General features: G+C 39.2%; 1 protein-coding gene across 3 annotated transcripts; it reads left to right on the forward strand.

Annotated features, from left to right (window-relative positions):
* The first annotated feature begins 487 nt into the window (after positions 1–487).
* Positions 488–14,936, forward strand: Serpinb13 (serpin family B member 13). 3 transcript variants are annotated; one of them, XM_085688407.2, is made up of 9 exons: positions 488–1,046; positions 2,154–2,335; positions 2,801–2,857; positions 9,964–10,092; positions 10,460–10,577; positions 12,397–12,539; positions 12,696–12,851; positions 14,214–14,346; positions 14,564–14,936. In XM_085688407.2, the coding sequence occupies exons 2-9, from the start codon at positions 2,171–2,173 to the stop codon at positions 14,809–14,811; spliced, it is 1,149 nt and encodes a 382-aa protein (XP_085544533.1). In that variant the 5' UTR covers positions 488–1,046; positions 2,154–2,170; the 3' UTR covers positions 14,812–14,936. The 3 variants fall into 3 exon arrangements, with proteins under 3 accessions (XP_085544533.1, XP_085544530.2, XP_085544532.2); XM_085688404.2 differs by having other exon boundaries at positions 500–1,046; positions 14,214–14,750; XM_085688406.2 differs by having other exon boundaries at positions 500–1,046; positions 2,158–2,335; positions 14,214–14,750.
* Positions 14,937–16,614: the final 1,678 nt, after the last annotated feature.

The following is a 16,614-nucleotide window of genomic DNA, read 5'->3' on the forward strand; positions in this document are numbered from 1 at the left end:
GGCACATAGTAGACTCAATAATTATTTATTGAATGCATTCTGATGGGAGTTTTCTTAATTAATGGGCAGATTATTTGGTAACAGTTACGGTTGTATGTGTGTTTGTGTGCATGCACATGTATGTGCCTGCAGGTTTGAAGTTGCCTGCCCAGACTTTTCTCTTTTTTCCTAGTTCATGCCTAGCATAATTAGGTTCTTTAATCTTATTTGCATTTGGCGCCACAGAATAATACAAACGCCCAATAGAGCTTCATATGGTGAATGGCTTGTCAGGACCCAACACTGTTGATCTGTAGTAAATAAAGCCTGCTTTAATTGGTGTTTTATTAGGCTACAAAAAGAAGTGGTGCCCAGGCTTGTCTGTGCATCTCATCATAATCACGTTGGGTGATTCAAAGCCTTAATGCTGGCTCTTTCCACAGAGAGGCTTACTCTTCTAGGTCAGCGCTGGGGCACAGATGCTTAAGTTGCTCTGAAGAGTGTGATGTGTTTCTAAGGGAAAAAACTGCCGCTCTACAGAGTCTTTCCTCCCAGAACATCCCTGCTATAGGTTAAGGATAAGAAGCGTCTCCTGACTTGTTCTCCTGCCTCACAGGCTGTAATTCCCCCGACCTTGCCGTTGGTTGCAGCTCTATCCTCCAGCTCTGGTTTGAACATCTGCTTTCAATCTTGCTTTGTTCTCTGGTTGACTCGAATGCCTTTATGATTGGTTTCCAAGCAGAATGTCCAAAGGATCTTGAAGAAGTTCACTTCCTGTGTATCTGAAGCACACATTATTTGTGTTAAAGTTGAAAATGCAGTTGCTAAATAACTAAAAGCACATGACTTTATGACATAAGGAAAATCTAAGGAATTAAGCTGTCAGTTTTCTCATAAACTTGTGTGCTGTTTTTATTAGGGAAACCGTCATTGAGAAAGCAGAGGCTGTCTCACTGGAAAGACAGACTGTAATGACTGGGGAGAGGCCCAGAGAGCTTTAAATTAGAGGCCTCGGCTGCTCACTTCACATAGCTCCTGTCCAACACGTCTGTCCCTTCAGGACTCAGGTAAGTTCTCCCTCAGGTTCAGCTTAAGAGCCTGTGCTTTGAGAATAAGAATGTTTGCTGGTTTGAAATAAATATGTTTTATTGTGTATAGACTCTTCTTGCGGCGATTTTATTTACTTCAGTGCCCCAATGGCCAATGTAGTTTATCTTCTCCATCTTATTTGCTAGTGATTTAAATCCTCTTATTTCTGAGTAAGGACTCCCTACAGAGAACTGAGACTGAGTCTTCAACAGTGAATGTAGGCTTGTGGATTTCACATCAGAAGTGAGACTTAGAGTATAAGGCTCTCAGGAGCTTTATTCATTGTATTTTGCTTTGGGTTTCTTTAAAAGACTTTATGAAATAAATGTTGAAGAAAACATAAAGCTTATTTATACTCCACTTCTTTATTTTTGGTGAATATTAACTTCTCTTTGAAAATTATTTTTTATGTGAATTAATAACAGTAAGGTTAGCTCATTGAGTAAATCAAAAACAATGCAGAAAAGAAAAGTATTGAATGTATTAAGAAAAGAAAACCACATTCACCTAACAATCCCCACCTTACTCCACGGCCCTTTAGGAGAAAATTCAGTCCATAGTATACTTTTTGTGGGGGTAGGAATCAGGACATATTAGGGAACTTAATATGTTCTGCTCTGGACTAGACTTTGATCTGTTCAGAAACAGGAAATGTCAGATAAGAATACAACTGTTGTCGTATGAATGAATCCGGTTTGGACAACAGTGCTTGAATGTGAGGCCAGTGAGGATGCCTGTGCTTTGAGAACTCTGTTTTACCACAAGCTGGGTGCTTGGGTAAGGTGCAAATCAGCAAGTCAAGGGCGGGTCTGTTCAGAGAGCTTATCATAAGATGTGGAGGTGGGAAGCAGACTCCGACTGTGGCTAAACAAGAGGAGAAAACCATTAAGGCATTACCTACCTCCTGGGGAAATGAGAACTGAAAACCACTGAATGAAGCTTAGAGTCCAGCTGATTTATGTCTTCTGTTATGGGAGCAGAGGTAGGGATTAGGTAGCAGTTCTGAATCTCAGTGTTCTGGATAGGTGATCATAGCATAAAGCAGCCCAGTCCGGATGCTGTGTTGATTGTTATTGCTGTTCTAGATAGTTTGGAAACCATCATGGACTCACTAGACGCAGCAACGACACAGTTTGGGTTTGATCTTTTCAAAGAACTGGATAAAACAAACGATGGCAACGTCTTCTTTTCCCCCTTGGGCATCTCCACAGCCATTGGCATGATCCTCCTGGGGACCCGAGGAGCCACTGCAGCCGAGCTACAGAAGGTCTGGAACTTCCTTTGCTCTTGTCAAGTTTCCAACCAAGTGGAAACTTGGTTTTGGGGTTGAAAATGTGCTCATCTTGACTTGTTGGCCAGAAACTAGATGAGGATGTAGAAGAGTTTCAGGTCTCTCCGAGAAGCCCTCTTCCCTCTCTAGATAGCACAGTATCATTTTCTTTGGGTGGGAGGTGTGGTGAGTGGCCTTGTCAAAAGCCACTATTCTTATATATAAAGAGAGAATATGAAATTCCAAAGCCACTGGGATCAGCTTTTTAATTTCTGTTTGGTCTACCTGACATATCGAAGTTGACTAGGCTCCTCTGGAGATTAGTGGGCAACCTAGACATTTTCCTGACTCATCAAGGAGATGATACCTGGGTACCCTTGAAAAGACTTTGCCAGCCTTCCCTCGGCTATGTGAATTTTTTCCTATATTCTGATAATAATGACAGAGTTTTCTTTCTATCAGGTACTTTACTCTGAAAAAGGCACAGGAAGCTCCAGAATAAAGTCTGCAGAAAATGAGGTGGGACATGTTTCTATATCCTTTGGTGTGATTACTTTTTAGGTGTAGGATCAATGTAGGAAGTACTAGAAAAAACATACCTCATTTACTATCAAGCAGTAGTCACTAGAGTCAAATATTTCTAGGCATGTGCAACTGAGACATGTGGTAACTTCCAGAGAACTTCTCCACACAATAGTTCCTCAGACTACACAGGTACCTCATCTGGGGCAGATGCCGTTATCCTGGGTGGAGAGATTCATGACTGGGTGCAAGTGTCCTTACAGTCCATATACCTGCCCTCTTCCAGCATGAGCCAGTTCTGCCCCTTCCCTAGGAGTTTTTGGGAGCCGAGGAAATGAAGAGTAGAGGTACTGACCGTGACAAAGACATTGGGGATGCAGCATATTCCAGAGGCAGCTGGCTCAATCTCCTTATTAGTAGATGAATAAACATGAGTGAAGTCCAGTGGAAGGCTTGACATGTACTACTAGTATGGCATGGATTCAGAATGTTCTAAACCCTTCTGCTCCAAAGTGATGTTAAAGTCTCAAGATGGTGTAGGAAGGTAGAAGGATAATGCAGTGAGTACCTGTATGAGGCACTCACTGCATTTCTATGAGAAAATGACCATTACCAATCCTTGATTCCCTTCCCTGAACATAAACCTCTTTCTTGAATGTGGAAACTCTATTCTCTTGTATTAGGAATTTATTATCTTAATGCACTTCTTATTTTGCTACGAATGGCATCTTTTGCCATCATATTGCAGTCCTAATGGGTTCATTTTTAGAGCTATTTCTTTATTTGTTGTGTTAATGGGCCTGCTAGAATTTCTAGTGGTAAATATTTTATTTGTATAATATTATACTTAGTCATGATACTTTAAAATTGAACACATTTGGTTTACTAATATTATGTTAGTTTAAAAAATGTTATAAATGATGTCAAAATGTTTTTCTTGAACATTTCTTTCAAGTTTTAGTATCAAATTAACACTAGGCTCTTAAAATGAGTTTATTATGTATTTTAAGTATATAATATTTTATCAGCTCCTTAAAAGTTTTACGCACGTATAAAATTTGTTTAATTGCTTTCATCTTCCCTCTCTACATCTTTAAATTTTTGTCCCAGTTCTTAGTTTTGCCCCTAGTTTCATGTACTTTAAAAAATGCAACTAAGCCCCAGCGTCCACTTTGTGCTGCCCATACACTCATGAATATGGTGCCATCCACTGGAAATTCGTGACTCTAGAGAAGGCTGATGCTCCCTTCCCTAGAATCGGTCAACTGTCAGTAGTTTCTGAGTTAGGGCTTAAGGTTCTTGAGCCCCTCCCAACCCTGTGCTGGAACCCCAACAGGCTTAACCTCTTGTGACTCTTGTGAGCAGACAACCACAAAAATTGTGGGTTCATGAGAACAGAGGTCTTGTCATTTCCTGAAGACACTTTTGTCAAGGTCCTTACCAACCTCTGGCTCTTTCAATCTTCTGTGGGCCCTGGGCCCTGGGAGGAGACAATGTGATATAGATGTCCATTTATGACTGAGCACTTATTCTCTGTACTTTGATCAGTCATTTGTTAAAATTTTTAAAGTGTGGATGTATTTGTATAATTCAGAAACTCACCTAATTCATTGGGTAGAATTTGGATTAAAACTATTTTTACCTTTGCTATTTCTATTTTTATGTGGTTAAGGTTTATTTACTTAGTGGATTTCTTATTAAAGAGTTGTTTTGATTCCATTCTCATTTCCTTTAGTGTCTAGTCTCATTTCATTTTGTGTCTAGTCTATGAACAAAACATCTTACCCTTAATATCAGTCTGATATTTGAAATTGATGATCATCTAACATCTATCACATATAACGCTCTACTCCTGTCTGCCTTCCCTTTATGTACCAAAACACAGTTTAACCTCTTTTTAGATTATATATTCATATGCTTAAAAATCCCCTACCAGATTTTAAAGTGATTTTTGAACTGTAGGATTCTATGTTTTCTGTATAATTACTGTTATAAGACAATTTTATATTTTCATGTGATTTTATGTAGTTACTTGTCATCTTTTCTTCTTATCAGACCCCCTACTTTTATTTAACTGGGAAAGTATTAATTTCTCCCTTGCTTTTGAAGGACAGTTTTACTGGATATGGTATTCTTGATGTATTCTACAGTATTCTTTTCTTTCAGTATATTTTAAATAGCATATCAATCCTTTCACAACATTTTTTTCTGAGAAATCTGTCAGTATGATAGATGCTCCCTTGTATGTAACAAATGTAACAAGTTGTGTACACTGGTTCTGGTTCTCGCTAGATTTTTTTCTTTTCTTTTTCTTTTTTTTTTTTTTTTTTACTTTTTACAGTTTAGTTATGGTGTGTGGCTTCAGAGGTCTTTGTAGCTTTGTCTTGCATGGAGATCTTTGAGCTTCTGAATGTCAATTCTTGTTGAGAGCCAGGCCAATCCAAGACTTTCTCAGAGGCCCCTATGAAAAGGTAGCTAGTTCTGTTTCATTCTTTACTTTCTCCTCCTGGTCTCCATCTTTTTTTCTTTTTCCCCTTTCTTCTCTCCCTTTCCTTCTTCTGTTCTTTTGTTGAGACAGGGTATCACTATATATTCCTAGTTGGCCTGGAACTTGCTATATAGACATGCTGGCTTTGAACTCACAGAGATCTGCCTACTTCTGCCTTCTGAGTGCTGAGGTTTAAGACATGTACCACTATGCCCAGTCTGGGATATACATTTCAATAAAATTATTGAATTGCACAAAATATACTAAACAAACAAGTAAACAAAAACACTTTTCTGGGGATTGTCTGTGCGAAGCTTGTTCATGTAACACAATCAGAGATTTCTTAGTTGCTACTTAGGCATTCTTCCTGTTGATTTCTAGCGCACTGCAGGCTCAGCGCAGGGTACCTTGTTTGTTTCATAGCTTAAATTTAGATGAGACTGAGTCCAGTCCTTCCTGTGCTTCCCTAGAAGTCAGAATACTTGGCATGTTTCCCTCTCTCTTTCTCTCTTCTCCTTGGGTCAGAGTCAGAAGCAGGCTCAGCTCTGCAGTATCCATGCTGTGCTGCTGGAAGGTGCTGTGGATGTGAGTTCCAAGGATTTCCCTGTTGTTCTCAGCTTTACACTCACTTTCAGATTACAGGGACCTTTGAATTAGTTTGAAAATTTCCCAAGGTGACTCTGTTAGCATGAAGTCTCTTTGTCAGAGGCTTGGGCCATGTATTCTTCCATATGGCTGGTGTTATTCCTTTGTGGTTTCCTTAGTAACGATTTACATATGGTGGATGTCGTCAGACTGTATTCAACTCTGCTATGCTTTAATGACTGTAGAAAATTCTAGGTTTATATTTCTGGTAGCCATTGAAAGATTCTCTTCTCATATTCTAATATTACTATTGGCAAGCTGGCTTAGTTGACATCCTTGACAGTGATCTACCAAATAATTTTCCATTTTAAAAAATTTACCAGTATTTGTCTAATCATGGACTTCTTTTATTTACTATAACTTTGACTCACTGTAATTTCTGATTAAAATGTTTATGCATTTCATGGTGCTCTTTCAGGAGTCACTTATGCTTCACCCACTGTGTGGGTCCCGTGATTGAACTCAGGGCGTCGGGCTTGCTGGGGGGGGGCAGCCACCTTCAGCTGAATCATCATGCAGTGCTTTCGTGAGCTTTGACATAAAACAAGACATAAAAATGATTCTGCACAATTTCTAATATTCTGTTGATAAGCTCAGCAAAGACTTTTGTTTTCTCTTTCTAATTTAACTGTTTTTCTCCTCAAAATTCAGCATTCACAGCTAATTAAGATTTTTATATTAAAAGAACTCATACTTTTCATTATTTGTGAAAATTCTCAATCACTTAATTTTTGAATAACATAGCTTCCCCATTTTCTTCTTCATTGCCTTTTAGAAAATGCTGAAACTATTCTATTACTCAGATTTCTTAATGTCAGGCCTATTTTCATCATTTTTGTCTTCTGTGGAACTTGAAGACAGTTGTTTGGAGCCATCCTCGGGTCACCAATTGGCACGAATGAACAGCACTGACAAGCTGTCTAACCGTGTGGTGCACTTTAAATGAGAATCAAATATTGATTTATAGGAGTTGTAGTTAATCCAAGCTGAAAGCTATACACCATTACTTGTTTCTTGAGTATATTTTTCCCCTCCCTTTTATTGAAAATAGACTCTTTTCTCATACAATATAGCTTAATTACAATTTCCCCTCCTCTACTCCTTCCAGTGCCTTTATATCTACTCTTCCATCTGGGTCCATGTCTTTCAGTCTCCTACCAGAAAAGAACAGGCTAAAAGATAATAACAAAGCATAACAAAATAAAATATAGTAAAATAAAACAAAATCATCAGTCTAAGTCAAACAAAGCAAACAGAAGGAAAAGAGTCCCAACAGAAAGCACAGGAATCTGAGATCTAGTTGTGCACACACCCAAGAGTTCCATAACAATACTAAACTGAAAGCCGTAATATATATGCAGAAGACCTGGGGTAGACCATGTTGTCCCTAAGTTTGCTGTTTCAGTCTCTGTGAGTTCAGGTGGGCCTTGCTCAGTTGATTCAGAGGGCTTTGTTCTCATGCTATCCTCCATCCTCTCTGTCTCTTACACTCTTTCCATCTCTTCTTCCCAGGGCTCTTTGAGCTCTGAGGAGAAGGATTTTTTTTGGAGACATCCCATTAGGTGCTGAGTGCTCCAAAGACTCTCTCTCTCTCTGCACATTGTTTAGCCAAGGGTCTCTGTATCTGTTGTCATGTGCTACAGTAGGAAGCCTGCTTCTCCAATAATGAATAAGGAACTGATATATGTGTATAGTAGAATGCTATTAGGAGCCATTTTACTGTTTCTCTTTTAGACCAGTAGTATTTGGTTTTATCCTAGGTCTCTGGGCTATCTAGTTTCTGTTTTTCGGATCTCCCAAGTGTCAGCTATGGCTTCCATTTTGTAGAGTGGGCCTGAAGTCAAATCAGACATTGGTTGGCTACTTCTATAAGGTCTGTGCCACCATTACCCTAGCATATCTTCCAGGCAGGTTAGATTGTAGGTCAAAGGTTTTGTGGCTGTGTTTGTGTTTATGCTTCTCTTTCGGTAGCATACACAGTACCTTCCCACACTAAGGACATTAGAATGCAGGGGTGAAGTTTCCATGTAGGCACCAGCTCTACTTCTCCACGTTCAATGATTTGTATGGGTGTTGTCCCTGCCAATTGGACCCAATGTCAGTCAGTGTGCAGAGAGTGCTCCATTGTTTTGGCAACAATCTATGTTCCTTTGGGATTTCCACAGGACACCCTTAGCCAACGACTGAACTGAATGCAACCGAGTGCTGATACTGGAAGCCTTGTTTGGTGACAAGAGATGGCCAGTTGGGACTCTGTCTCTCCTATTATTAGCAGACCTCATTAGGATATCCTTCACATATTTTAAGGAGTTTCCGCCGCACTAGGTTTCCATATCATCCCTCAAATGCCCCTCAATTCCATCTGCCTCTTCCTGCATCCCCTCCCTCAATCCTATTTTGTTGTAGCGAGAGCGGGGCCCTTTGTTCCATCCCTCCCGGCTAGCTTACACCTGAAATAATAACACAGAAGCTGTATTCGTTTAAACATTTCCTGGCCCATTACTATTTTCTCCCTTTGCACCTGATCCTTCTGTTCCTGTCCACACCCACATCCACTACACTTGTAAAATCTGTTCAATTTTTCCATCCCAGGGTGATCCATGTGCTCCCCTAGCTCCTTCTTCTATACGTAACCTCTCCCAGTCTTTCTATTGTAGGATTATACGTTGCTTATCATTTATTTAATGGCTAATAGTCATATATAAATGATTACTTGCAATATTTATATTTCTGGATCTAGGTTACTTTACTTAGGGTAAATTTTCTAGTTCCATCCATTTGTGTGCAATTTTCATGATGTCATTTTTTTAAACAGCTGAGGAATACCTTATTGTGTAAATGTACCAAATTTTCTTTATCCATGTTTCAGTTGAGGGAATCTAGGTTGTTTCCAGTTTCTGGATATTTCTTCTTTTCCCTTATTTGCATGTCAGTTTAGTCATAAATGACTCACTAGGAAAATAGTGCACAATCAATTCTTAATTCCCAAAGGGTGTGATGCACATGACCTGCTCACTGCTTGCCCCGATCAACCCAGGCAGCAAGAAACTGATTGCTAGTCACCTAGCCTTTCATAACAGTAAGGAGGCAGCAAAGGTCAGCCCCATAGAGACTGCCAGAATGGTGGGGATATGTATTTTCAAGTCAAATGCAAAATTTAGCTATCTATTACTTTTTCTGGTATAGTTGTAGACAGTTGGGGTGTGAGCAATGAAAATAAGAGACACCATAAAGAATTAAATAAATATTTATGCATAATTTTGTACAAGAAAATGACTTTTTAGTTCTCATGTGGAACCAGGAATAAATCCCCCTTTAAAGCTAAACTGTACCTCTCTGCATCCTCTGTGAACTAAAGCAACCAGAGCCCACACGAGAAGCCAGGAGACAATGATCTGCTCTGGTCTAAGAAACTGTTCTGGCTTACCCGGCTTTGCCACACAGTGCCTACAGCACACAGTCAGAAAGCTGGTACACCCTACAGAAGATAGCCAGAAGGTTTTGATAATTATTTTTAAAAAAACAGTGACAAATTTCATTTTACTTTGGTTTGCAGCTCTCATAAATGATCACTTTCTTCATGAAAAATTATTTTAATATCCTAGTGTCAGTGGAGAGGAATTATCTAGGGAATCCTTTACATTTCTCAAGTATTTAGAGTCTGTGAGCAGATAAAAACAAATGTACGAAACACTTAGTGAGCTGTTACATTTGAGACCCAAAGTAATAGCTGGATCAGAAAACATAGATTAGTGGTAATGGAAGCTTCTAGAGGCTTTTCATGAAGCTCAGGTTGGGTTTGACTTGCATGTATGTTTGTAGGGAGCCAGATATCCAGAGATCAATGGACATTTATATTTCTCTGTCAAATTTTCTCATAGAGGAAGGACTCTAGCCAAATCCTTTTGGAAGAGAATCTAGGCTTGCTTTTGGCAAGATAACACACTGAGTTTTTGTTTTGATTTTGAAGATTGAGAAGACAGAAGAAATACATGACCAATTCCAAAAGCTTTTGACTGAAATAAGCAAATTCCCTAATGATTATGAACTGAACATAAGCAACAGGCTGTTTGGAGAGAAAACATACCTCTTCCTTCAAGTAAGTTCTGTTATGCATGCCACATCTATGTGTGATAGCAACAAATGGCCAATATCCTGTTTAGGACTGAGTTCTGGGGCCATGCTGACAAGTTGGCTGTTGCCATGGTCCTATTTTACTAGTCTGTCTGGACTGCTCCCCAGACATGCAGTTCCTTTTGGAGTCCAGAAAGCCTATACTTGGCTTTTGCTTTAATCACATGGCACCTGAATGATAGTATGTGGAAGTGATAAGAACCATCTTCCCAGGACCTAAACATTAACATTTTGACATCAGTTTTCCTAATCAACAGACACATTTATTAAGAGGTATTTGTACTTGACAAATTCTTCAATCTCTTTCTATTTCTTCCCCATCTCTCCTAAAGAAATACATAGATTATGTTGAAAAATATTACCATGCATCTCTGGAGCCTGTTGATTTTATAAATGCTGCAGATGAAAGTCGAAAGAAGATTAATTCCTGGGTTGAAAGCCAAACAAATGGTAGAGTATGGATGGGTTTTTCACCAAAAAGCACACTTCTTGATTACCAGCTATGATGAAAGTCTTGGGCTTCAGGCTGCATAGATGCCAGATGAATGAACTTTGGGAGGAGCTAAAGATGGGTACAGGCAAGGATAGGCATAAAGTTTGGATGGGGTACTGCAGGGGATGGGATGGTCTTAGCATATATAGAGAGATGCAACAGTGGAAAATTGTTCGCACAAGCTGTGAGTCACACTTTCCAGGGCTGGCATCATGTTTATCATTACTTTATTCTTTGTATTTACCATTACTTTGTTCTTCCTTTCTGAGTCTGGAGTCCCAACTGTGAATGGCATTGAGCTCCTACTCTCTCTGTTAAGTGAGGCATACATAACTTTTTCACCAAGACTTGTCTGTACCTACAGCTAGGATTACTCAGGCCTCTTGCCTACTTAAGCGTCTGATAGGGATGATTAAATCTTCAGACATCTCCACTGTGAAGATTTGATGACTATCTTTTCCATCCTTCTTTTATCATTTTCAATTATAAATAAAATAGATTAGAAATATTAGAAAAACATTGAGGGAGAAATAGGGAGTGCCTACCATTTTCTAGTACCACTGTTAATGAGATTTGCCGTGATGATGAATTTTTTTCTTTGTATTTTATTTAAAGAAAGAAATTAAACAACCAGAAAACAAGGGTATATTGAAAGGTTGGCTGAACAGAATTTTTCAGTATTTAGTGTAATGTGAACTGAATAAAATGCAAGTTTCTGGGACTGAGGAGATGCTCAAACAGCATGAATACTACACTTTGGATTCCCAGAGCCTTTGTATGTAGTCGGAGACTGCTTGTTTGTTTCTCGGCCTCCTAGACCTGAATATTCCCATAGAAACTATATTAATTACGGCACTGTTTGGCTGGTGTCTCAGGTGTATTCCTAGCTAGCTCTTACATCTTAAATGAACCCATTTCTATTATTTTATATTTTACTCCTAGGCTCATGGTTTGCTAACTCTTGCTTCTTGGGCAGCTACATGGCATATGCCTTCTTTGGCAGTGACATGTCATCTCCTTGACTCCACCTACTCTCTCTCTCTATCTCTTCCAGCCTGGCTGTATTCTGCCCTGCCATAGACCTAAGCATATTTGTTTATTAACCGATAAGAGCAACATATATACAGAAGGACATCCCACATCATATGTAAAAGCTGAGCATAGTGGGATGTGTCTGCAACTAGCATTGGGAGTTACAGGGTGGAGAGAGGTGAGCCCTTGCTGGCCAGCTAACCACTTGAATTGGTGAGTTTCTAGTTCAGGGATCACCTTTGTCAAGGTGGAGTGTGATAGAAGAAGACAATTTAATGTTGAACTTGGGGTGCACAGGTCAGAACTCCCTCTCATACATGCACTTTAAATCTGTTTCTTTTAAATAATTTCTGAACCACAGGTGAGGATTCTGTTGAATAGATAAGAATAATAGCTAAAACAGAATGCTTAAAATATGCCAGGTAGTGATAATAGGTCCATATTAAACCATGTTTTCATTTCAGCAATACCGTGAGGCATGTTCTATTTCTGTTTGATAAACATGGAAACTTAGGCACTCACAGTGTAAACAAGTTGCCTAAGATTCCTTAGCTGATAATAAGTACAACTGCACGGGAACAGAGACAATATGAGGATTTCCCTGCTGACTCTGCCAGCAAATCCTTGGCGCACAAGGCCCCCGGGTGCTGACGTGGCTGCAGTGCCAATGGTCCTCCAAGTCCACCCGCATCCATATCTATGATTTGCAGGACAGACCACTCTTTTCTGTTTTTCTGTTTTCAGAAAAAGTCAAGGACCTATTTCCAGAAGGCTCCTTCAGCAGTTCCACCAAGCTGGTGCTCATTAATACAGTTTATTTTAAAGGCCTCTGGGACAGGGAGTTTAAGAAAGAACATACCAAGGAGGAGGAATTCTGGCTGAATAAGGTATGGTTCTTTATATATGTGTCTGCTTACTTCTGGCACGTACAGTCTAAAGTCATTTGGCCAAACGCCTATTCAGTAGCTCAGACTTTGTGCTTATACTATTTTCAAGAGCTATATGATTTTCTTACTGTTTTTATTTCTGATTATTTGCTGCAGAACACAAGTAAACCTGTTCAGATGATGGCTCAATGCAGCTCCTTCAGTTTCACCCTCTTAGAGGACCTTCAGGCCAAAATTGTGGGGATTCCATATAAAAACAATGATCTCAGCATGTTCGTGCTCCTGCCCAATGACATAGATGGTCTGGAGAAGGTAAACCTTGACACCTCCTGGCCTATATCATGTTTTTAAGACTCTGTATTGCATCTCTTGTACCTGGGAAGCCTGGGAACATGGCTTCTGAACAAAGTTTGATGCCTGGCTGTGTCACTTTGGAAGTATTTCTCACTTTGTGCAGTGACTACCCACTGATCTCTATTGAGAAACAGACTTGTTGAGAATAACTAGAATGCAATTGTGTTGAGATGAGCTAAATGAATATTTTAAGTTATATGGGAGTGGTTCTAAAGAGTCTCAACCATTCTGAGTAGTCATTAGTCTCTATGAAGTCTTTGCCTGGAAAAAACCATACATGCATGAATACAAAGCTTTTGCATGGAGTTCAATAAATCCCTTGGATTTTGTATTTCTTCTTTTGATACTTATTCTTGACGTAGGTCTATCCACTTTCTTTTCAAAACAATGGCATGGCTAGTGTTTTGTATCCTGGACACCAGGAATGTGTAGCTTCAAATACTTATTCTTTAAGTTGTTTCCCAACCGTAAATTCTCCAAACTGTCTGTTTCTCAGCATTCACACCTACAGCACTGACTCCGTGGGACTTGATCTGTGGCATTTTGTTGTGTATGGAAGTGCAGCCCAGATGTGTGGAGGACACAGAAACACTCAGGAAAATTACAAATTGAAAATACTTTGAAATAATGTGAAACATGTATTGAAGCTTTGCACACATGCAGTCGCGCGCGTGTGCGTGCGGACACACACACACACACACACACACACACACACACACACACACTAATACAAAAGCCCCTCTCTGGGCAATGCTGAAACGAAGTGAATCAGAAGGAGAAAATTGGCTTTGCTAGCTAAATCAGTAGTTTCAACATTGAATACAGTAGTGTGCCTAGTTTGAAATTTATAATAAATGTTAATTTTCTATCTTTAGAATTTATAAGCATGTATTAGAATGCTTTATATATATTAGAAGTCTGTAAGGGAAATGGATAATGTTGACTATTGTTAAAACATAGCAACTTGACATAAGTGTTATCTAACTTTATCAATTTATGAGAGACGTGGTGTGAAGTTAAATACATATAAAATAGACATCCACTGTGAGTAATTACATTTGTACACATAGAAACTAGAAGGGAGCAGAAATTGAAATGCAGAATTTTAAATACCTTGCTTTTAGTTTGAAAAAAATCACTTCATGCTATTTATAGGTAACACAATACAGGAAAATATACTAGAGAATATAAGACCACAGTCTTTTTCGTAGACAACAGACAAATGAAAATTCTGTTTGTTATTAAAAGTAGTGCTTTCTGTCTTTCTGGAGCCAGTGTGAGGTTTTTAAAATGTTCTTGGATTTACCCTTCATACTCTAGATAATCGATAAACTGTCTCCTGAGAAGTTGGTAGAATTGACTAGCCCTGGACACCTGGAGCAAAGGAAAGTGGACCTGCGCCTGCCCCGCATGCAGGTGGAGGAGAGTTATGAACTGGAGCCCGTGCTGAAAGGTATGGGCCTGTTCACTGCCTTCAGCGAGCATGCGGACTACTCAGGAATGTCTGCACGCTCAGGGCTGCAGGCCCAGAACTTTCTGCACAGATCCTTCTTGGTGGTGACCGAGGAAGGTGTCGAGGCCACTGCGGGCACCGGCATGGGCTTCATGGTCTTGTCAGATGGAGGCTGCGAACTTGTGCACTGTAACCACCCGTTCTTGTTCTTCATCAGGCACAGAGAGTCGGACAGCGTCCTCTTTTTCGGCAGGTTTTCTTCTCCTTGAGACGATCATCCTAGGACATGGCTCCATCAAGCGGCACTCGAGGTTGACAGACCGTGGGATTCATTCACGTTCTCCAACCTCAGGCACAATAGCAGCGACAGCGTATTTTCATGTTTTGTTTAAAAGTGACCTCATCGTGTGTGCTACGCAGGAAGTCCAGCGTAGTTCTCCCCTGATTTCCTTCGAAGGTCCATGAGTACCAGGAACATTTTTTTTTTTGATAAAAAGTGTGGACTCTATGGGGAAAATTCAGGGTTCATCCAGTTCTAGTATTTTGTCTTATTATAATACATAAGTAAAATAAAGTAATAACTTACTCAACTAACGTGTTTCTTTTTTCCTTTCCTGATAGATACTAAGGCCTTGTACTCAGAAAACAGAATTTAGAAACATGTCAATGAATATACCTCAAATGCTGGAACAAATGAAGCAACAGTATGCCAGACAGAGAGATTTCCTTATTTTCATCCTCCATGATAACACTATATCCCCCACATTCATCTCAGAATCATTTTAGTATTAGAAATAATTGCGAAGGTAAATGTACCTGATCAATACTGCTACCCAGTCATTCTTTCAAGCTTTGGAAAGTGAGTATTTGGACTATTCTTTAGAAGAGTAGCCCTTTCATTTTCTTTGTCTTCTTAAATTTTTCTGTTGGATTCTTGAGTGAGGGATGGCTCTGGCCAGATGATATCTCCTTAAATTTTTTTTCTTCTTTAATTCTTGAGATTATAATTTAGTATGTCTCCCTCTCTTCCCTCCCTCCAAATACTTAGATATACCACTTCTTACTCTTTTTCAATTCTATGGCCTCCTTTTTCATTAATTGTTGAATACATATATGTGCATGCACATAAATGCACATTCCTAAATACAATCTGCTTGGTCTTTATAACGCTACTCACGTATGTTTTCATGGTTGTCCCTTGGGTGTTGGGTCATCAGTTGGTGGGCTGATTATTTCTAGCTCTCCAAGCATCCATCCTTTGACTGGAGTTCTTTAGGACTGAGACCTCATGGGCTTCTCCAGTCCACTTTGATGTGTTTATTGGTAACCAGACGCCATTTTCTTAAAGCTGCTGTTGAAAACGTTTTATGTATTTTGCTAACACCACATTTCAAATATGCTTCAGGCTTAAACTTTATCAGTTTTTAGTAAGACCACATTGCTGGCTTATTTTAAACATTTTTCTTGAGCTATCATTACACATTGATTTTTTTGGTCAGTTCTTAGAGTTGCTCAGGAATCATTATAAGCCAGTTTTAGAATATTTCCTTGATCTAAAAAGCTTCTATGTAGCTGCCTTCACCTCTAATCACAGGAAATCACTCCCTTCTCTGGCTTTGTAGCTTCTCAATTTCTATGTCTCATATAAACAGACTCACAACAGATATATTTCATGCCTGGTTTCTTTCATCTTGTAGAATGCTTTGTAGTTCATATTTTTGTAATACTGCTGATTATTAATTTTATTCTATTGCTGAATGGTATTCTGTTTCAAGGAAAAGATTCATTTTATTTATCTATTTGCCAGTCAATAACTTGCTTATTTCCACTTTTGCAATGAATATTCATATTAAGGTGTTAGCATGTATACATTGTTTTTTAACTTCTCTTGAGTAGATTGTAAGAGTAGATTTCCTGGGTTCCACAATAAGATGTTCGGCTGTTTCCCAGCGTCAGCATCATTTCCCATTCCCAACAGAAGAGTATGAAGCTCCTGTGTTTCCCAGCGTCAGCATCATTTCACATTCCCACCAGAGAGTGTAAACTCCCAGTGTCTTCACATGTTTTCTAGCATCAGTATTTTGTCTTGATAGTTGGAGTCTTTCCTTTGGGTGTGAAATGTTCCACAGTGATTTTTCCTTGCATTTCTCTAATGATTAAAGTGAGCATCCCCTCAGCATGTACATTTGACTATTTGTATGACTTCTTTGCTGAAATGTATAGTGAAATTATTTGGTTATTTTAAAAGGTAGCTTACCTTCTTGTCGT

This window comes from Myodes glareolus, chromosome 5 (assembly GCF_982192425.1).
Source record: "Myodes glareolus chromosome 5, mMyoGla1.1, whole genome shotgun sequence".
Classification (NCBI taxonomy): Eukaryota; Metazoa; Chordata; class Mammalia; order Rodentia; family Cricetidae; genus Myodes; species Myodes glareolus.